The 6,630-nt window shown below is 52.6% G+C and overlaps 1 protein-coding gene across 1 annotated transcript; it reads left to right on the top strand.

Moving 5' to 3' along the window:
• The first annotated feature begins 4,545 nt into the window (after window positions 1–4,545).
• LOC101785126 (actin cytoskeleton-regulatory complex protein pan-1) lies at window positions 4,546–5,656 on the top strand. Its single transcript, XM_004967474.4, has one exon. The coding sequence runs from the start codon at window positions 4,754–4,756 to the stop codon at window positions 5,324–5,326; it is 573 nt and encodes a 190-aa protein (XP_004967531.1). The 5' UTR covers window positions 4,546–4,753; the 3' UTR covers window positions 5,327–5,656.
• Window positions 5,657–6,630: the final 974 nt, after the last annotated feature.

Genomic DNA, 6,630 nt, shown 5'->3' with positions numbered 1-6,630 from the left:
GGTACCATTACGATTCACTACCACCACTTCATCCCTCAAGACAATGTTTGGACCAGGCATATGAACAATTTCAACTACAATCTCCAAGCATGCAACATTTGCTTTGTGAAGTACATCCTTATAGTGCTTCTAATTTGAATCGGATACCAAGTTCATGAGAACATAATGAGCTCTAGCTTTCCCACAATCAAAACGGCCTCTCAATGTCATCCCATCCCTCTACATCCATACTTCCTCATTGCACGGTCAACTAAATCCGTAAAAGTTGGAGGACCATTGAAGAATTCAACTGCCTCATTCATATTCTCGAACTCCCCATTTTCTTTCACAATACCACCATAAAAAAATGAACTAAACGATCCATCTACAAAATACAAACACTTCACCATGTCATGTACACTACACATTGCACATATTGGACATATCAATTGGACACATTCCACATATTGGACATATCAATTGGACATATTACAAAAAAAAACCATGTCATGTACACTACACAATTGGATGAATATCTACCTAAATCGAAGCATGCAACATGTTCTACACGTCAATATCACGGGCAGAGACTCTATTGTGTATGAACTACGCATCATCTAACACATAACAACATTGGATTTCATCCAAATTTGAAATCATCAACCTAACCTTAGGTCACCTAAACATCCTCCGATCTACCAAATGCAACGGTAAAATAAGGGAAAAAGTTGGAAGATACCTTCCACACAACGCGGTGATGAATTCTCACTACTTTCCCTAAGCGAAATCTCCAGATTTGGGAGGATTTAGGGGTGGGGCGGCGGCCGGCAGCGTGAGTGGTGCTCGGGTGCGGGTGGTTTCTGGAGGAGAAGGAAGAGAAGAGGGAGGAAGGAGGAAGCCGGTGCGCGGCTGTTACACAGGAGCTGCCGCGCCAGGCGGGCTAGCGCGGCAAGCCTGACACGCCAGGCGGGCTGGCGCGGCAACCGCCACCCCACGTCAGCGCCACGCTAGCCCGCCTCCCACGCCGCGCCAGCGTGGCGGCCTCTGTCACGCCAGTGCATGTGGCGCGGCAAAGGCTTCCTGCCGCACTAAGCACGCTGGCGCGGGCAAAAGGTTCACCCAGTGCAAATAAACTTCCAGACATATTATTTTTAAAAATTTATTTAAAAAAGTTAAAAAAAAATCGGCGCAGGGGTGGTCCTCTGTTCAGGAAGTCCAAACTCCATAGCCGGGGGCAGGAGGTCAGCGACTCTCCGGAGCGCAGCGACCTGAAGATTGGGATGTTAGTGCACACAAACAATGCTCCGACGATAGGACCTCAAGTTGTTCGATGCAATGCCTTAGAGAAATGAGATACCTCCGAATGCCTAGGGCCTAGGCCTGAGGTTGCTATAAAAGTTTAAAAAGATTCTCAGTCAACATGTTTGCCAATATCCGTGCTGCAATCCTATCATTGGATATGGCTGATCTGTTTCTACTGTGATTGGTTGCTGGCGATTACAGAACCATGACATTTTTTTCCCTAGGGATTTCACTATCTCGTTGATTTCTTAAAAGGATTTAGTGTACAGGTTCAGAGTTCATAGTTCTTTATCAGTTTGGTTCTGTTCTCTCCTACTAAGCAATTTGATTTGATCTAGCATTTCATCTTTTGCTTCTTGCATGCAGTTGCCGCAGGTGCTCGTTAGGACTTGGAAGATAACTCCTCTCTCTTCACGCCATCTCTGCACTGCATTGTTTACAGTGGATCCATTTCCGAGTTTCCCTAAAATATGATGGAAGGATCATTAGCTGCAATTAAGGCAGTTAGCTGAGGAATCAAGAAAGCGTATGCATGATTAACAACAGCGTCATCCTATCACTTTCAGTCCATCATTGGCAGGTGTTTGGAAATATTTGTAGTAGTACGTGCTTGCGGGAGTAGATTGCGGTGCAAGTAAAGATGGAAAATCCGGGCCGAGCAGAACGGAGATCACAGAAGAGAGCGCAGCATCATCATTGACGCATGACTTGCTTGGCACAGAAGAGTGCACAGAACAGAACGGAAAAGAAAGCTAGATACACTCTGGTGATCGTGTGAAATTGGGATTATTGGCCGCAGGAGCAAACGCTAGCTGCTCATCAACGGAAGGACGGCCACCACCAGTCCGCAGGTGTAGTGCACCGTGCAAGATCGGATTCATATGTAACGCACGGCTTCCTTCAATCTTGATCAACTGCACGCCTACGCCTATTGGTTTTGTACAATGCTCGCGCATGCATGACCGGCCGGAGAGGCACGCAACGCGATATGGACGTTTCTCCGTTCTGCATGTCAGTATCAGCATGTGCATACTGCTTACAGCGTCGTCTGTGTTCACCGCCACACCCTCCATCGACCACACTATAATTCTAACCAAGGTGGTGGAGCCCCCGGCGGACTTTTCGCCAGTACTGGCCGTCAGGAGTTTCGCGGCCTGTGGTACAGTGGTAGTGAGTAGCCAGGAGTACTAGCATCTGACCTTGTTCTACCAAACAAAGGGCTGCTACTACTACGCACGCATCATCACACAAATCACCATGACGGCCGGGCCTGCACATCCCCTCCACGCAAGCACTATCTCTACCGGCAATTTTTAACCGCTAACTCCATCCAAGTGGCTCCACACACCGCCTCGGTGCCTCCTGCCGGCGGCCGTTCTTTACTCCTCTCGCAAGCCACATGCCCCCAAGATTCCCCTACCACCACCACCACCTCATCATGCCATGCTCTCCCGCACCACCAAACCCCACCACCTCTCGTCCTCTCGAATCATCTGCCCCCATCTCTACTACCGTTTCACGCGCTGCTGCCTGCCCGCGGCATACATGGCTGGGAACTTGGGAAGGGAATCAGGGATCGGAAAATTGGCCGTAGCTAGCTTGCTCACCTCAACTCACCTCTCACCTGCCGTTTTGGCAGGGGCGTACTCCGGCATGATTGCGCCATGCGCAGCGTGCGTTCTCGAAGAGATGGAGGATCTTGCATGCTAGGGTGAATGTATATGAGGTGTAAAGCTTTGCTCAAACCAAAAATTGATATCTGATCTGAGGTGTAAAGAGCTTCCAGAAGGATGTTTCGTGTGTCCGTTATGGCCTTATGGGAGAGAGATCAGTGCGTTTTTTTTATGTAGAATGGAGAAGCCCGTTTCGCCGGCTTCCATTTTGTTAGTTCCAGTACTCCCTCCGTCCTAAATTACTATTCATATTCATTTTAGATTTTTAGGTACGTAGATTTTATTATGTACCTAGATATATATTACGTCTAAATACATAGTAAAATTTATATATCTAAAAGGTCAAAACGAATAGTAATTTGGGACGGAGGGAGTATACTCCTATATGAGTACATGACTGAGAGTCGATCAGCCAGCTAACGAGTACGTCTGTTGACTGATCTCGTTAGACTGTGTTTTCAACCAGCTAGCCACTTGCCTGCCTGTCATGCTGAGTTGCTGACCCGTGCTCTTTGTTGTGGTGGACGGAAGACTAGTCCGCAATCTGCATGTCGAGATCTCGACGGACGGACGGACGGAGCGGGCGCATGCACTCAGCCAGAGCCACCAGCTGGACAGCACGCACATGCGTCCCCGGAGGAAAGCTATCAACCGGAACACGGAAACCGTCTCCTTTTGGCGCGGTGCCTCCCGGACTCCCGGTCCCGCCGCGGCTGTAGCGCTAGAAGCCGAGAGCATCTTCCCCAGCCGCCGACGGCCGACCGCCCGGGCCCGGCCTGAGCTCGCGCATATGTTCCACGCCACACGCGCCGGCCGGCCGCCCTGCAGGCGTAGGAATGGCCGCGTCAGCATGTGTAAAACGCCAGGGCCAGCAGTCTGGTGCCGCCGCGCAGCTTCCGATCCATCCGCCCCAGCAGCGGCCGCCCGCGTCCAGCTCACGCCACGCCACGTACCCTGCTGCGGCCTGCGGCTGCGTGCGCTCGTCGTCTCGGCGCTCGCGTCGCGCGGGGGTTCGGTTTGGTCGACGCTGCGCTGCCCCCTGCTCGCCACCCCGCAGCTTCGCAGTTTGGATGCAGATCCGACGTGCGGGGCGGCAAGCCCCGGCGCGGACCAAAGGTCCACGGCTCCACGCCCGGTGGACGGTGGTCTTGGCCACGGGGACCAGCAGCAGCCACGGCGAAACGTGTGGGTGTGCCTCCCCTGCCGTGCGCCTCCGTACCTGTGACCCTGTCGTAGGATCCCACCACCTCCACCAGCACCGGTCGCGAGCGTAGAAGCATCTCATGGTACGTTTTACAGCCACAGACTTACTGACGGTTTTGACACTGGAGATTGGACCCACGGTACGCGTGTTGCGGTAGATGGTCTCAAGTCTCAACACTTGGCCTCTCATCCTCTGACAAGTGAAACGCGGCCATCTGGGACTAGCAGCGCCAGCACTCTGCTGGAAAGACCGTCCCAGTGACCCAGTGGATCCACCGCTTCCGGTGCAGCTCACCAGTCACCACCACTCCAGCTGCTGTAATAAGCAACTGCCGGCGCAGCTTCTACGGGCCTTCGTTCGGCCTCGTGCAAGCTACCGTGCCCAAAACGCGCCAACTGTTTTTGTTTACGCGCGGCACGCAGGAAGGGGAGCCAAAAAGAACGTGTGATTACGTGAAAGCGACCAAGTCCCGGCGGCCAGCCGAGCCACCTTCCTTCCAAATTAAGTACCCCGTCACTCCACTCCACACTCTCACTCCCGTCCCAATCACCTCTCCCTTTCCCTCCTCCCCCACCACCACCTCTCGCCATCAACCATGGCTGCGGCGGCGGCCGCTCCCCTCCTCCTCCTCCTCCTCCTCCCGCTGCTCCTCCTCGGCGCCAATGCCAATGCCGACCCGGCGCCGGCCACCATCGTGCTCAAGGACGGCACCACCTGCACCCTCTGCGCATCCTGCGACAACCCCTGCAACCCCTCCTACTACCCGCCCCCGTCCCCTCCCCCGGCACCCGTCACCACGCCGTGCCCGCCCCCGCCCTCCTACCCATCCCCCTCCGGCGGCGGCGGAGGCGGCGGCCCCATCGTCTACTCCTCCCCACCCCCTCCCGCTTCCAGCGGCGTCGGCGGAGGCTTCTACTACCCACCGCCCACCGGCGGGGGCGGCAACAACGGCGCCTCCCAGCAGGGCGGTGGCGGTGGAGGCGGAGGCGGAGGCGGCGCCTACCCGACCCCGCCGCCGCCCAACCCGTTCCTGCCCTACTTCCCCTTCTACTACTACAGCCCGCCGCCGCCGCACTACTCCGGCGCCTGGGCCGTGACCGCCACCTCGTCGCCGGTGGCAACGCTGCTGGCGGTGATCCTCTCGGGCCTGCTGCTGCTGCAGTGGTAGATCTGCCGAGTGAGTTAACACTGCGCTGTGTTTTTTTCACTTACTTACACTAGAGGTGGTGGGTGAATAGAACTGGTGATCGATTCAATTGTGGCCTGTGTATTCTAGTAAATTTTCATTGTAATTTTGATTCCATTTCTCATTTCCCCGGCCCCCTCTTCTTTCTTTGTGGTTTATAACTTTATGTGTGTCGGTCGGTATAAAAACTTGTAGCGAATTGTACAAGGAGGGCAACAAAGTAATGATCTATAGCAGTACCATACTCTTCTAGTCTTCTAGAGAGATCTAACTGAATTGTTCATGCCAAAGAATGCACATAAAAGTTGCCAAGTTTGCCCAGCTCGCTTGGTGCTTGGTTCTGGAATTTTGTCACTTGAGGTGCTTCCATCAGGGAGCAAGCAATCTATGGACGGATCATGATCAGCGCTGCCAGTAGAGCCGTCCTGTGTGGATGACTTGGTCCCTGTCAGCCTGTGATAACATTTTCTACTTCAGAAGCCCATGCTTAATTTTTTTCCTTCTCTTTTTCTACCGTTGGGCCGTGCACATGTGCCTCTTCCACCGACAGTGGTGGCTTGTGCACGTATTTGTCAGTTGTCACCCATTTTATTTTGATCGTGAGGTTGGTAGACGTAGGTCTCTGTGGCTGAGAGGAAATCATGTAAATCTGTCGCCTCGGCAGATGAAGAAAACGTCTGGTCCCAGAGAAGAAAATGGAAGTGGAAGACACAATAATCTGGCTGCCTACTCATCACTTTGCCAGAGCCTCGAAGCGCGCGAGCAAGCATCCAAGGTCCAAACTGTAGTAATCTCTCGGCCGGCCACGAGCATTGCAAGAATCCATGGAAAAATAAAATACAATACTGCAGCGTACTGTTCTTATCTAAGGTGTAGATCTAGAGGAACACGCACCTAATTGGGCTGACCATGAACTGATGCGCCAGCCTTGCTTGCACGGTGTTCATTCCTTCAGCTGCAGTACACGCATAAAAAAAAAACGTTGGTAGTACGGTACCTTTTTTAAAAGGTGTATACGTGTATAATTGATGATAAAAGAAGATATTAGAAAGCACCTTTGTTTTTCTGGCTGGGGCTCGATCGCATTGCTTTGCGGTTTCGAGTAGAGAGAGATGTGAAGCTAGCATGGAAAAGCCAGGGAAAAGAAAGAGAAAAGATGCGGCGAAAGCATGCAGGATGCAGGGAGAGAAAAGGCCCGCGTGGCGTAGCCGAGTGGTGGTTTAGTGCAGTTTCTTTAATTCCTGTTTGGAAGATTAAAAAGTGCAAATTTTAGTTAAAAAGTTTTA

Source organism: Setaria italica, chromosome V, assembly GCF_000263155.2.
Source record: "Setaria italica strain Yugu1 chromosome V, Setaria_italica_v2.0, whole genome shotgun sequence".
NCBI lineage: Eukaryota > Viridiplantae > Streptophyta > Magnoliopsida > Poales > Poaceae > Setaria > Setaria italica.
Note: the sequence above shows the minus strand (reverse complement) of the source record. Positions and strands in the feature narration are given on the sequence as shown.

Coding starts and splice junctions, on each gene's coding strand:
- LOC101785126 (XM_004967474.4), top strand. CDS start 4,754: ATGGCTGCGGCGGCGGCCGCTCCCCTCCTCCTCCTCCTCCTCCTCCCG.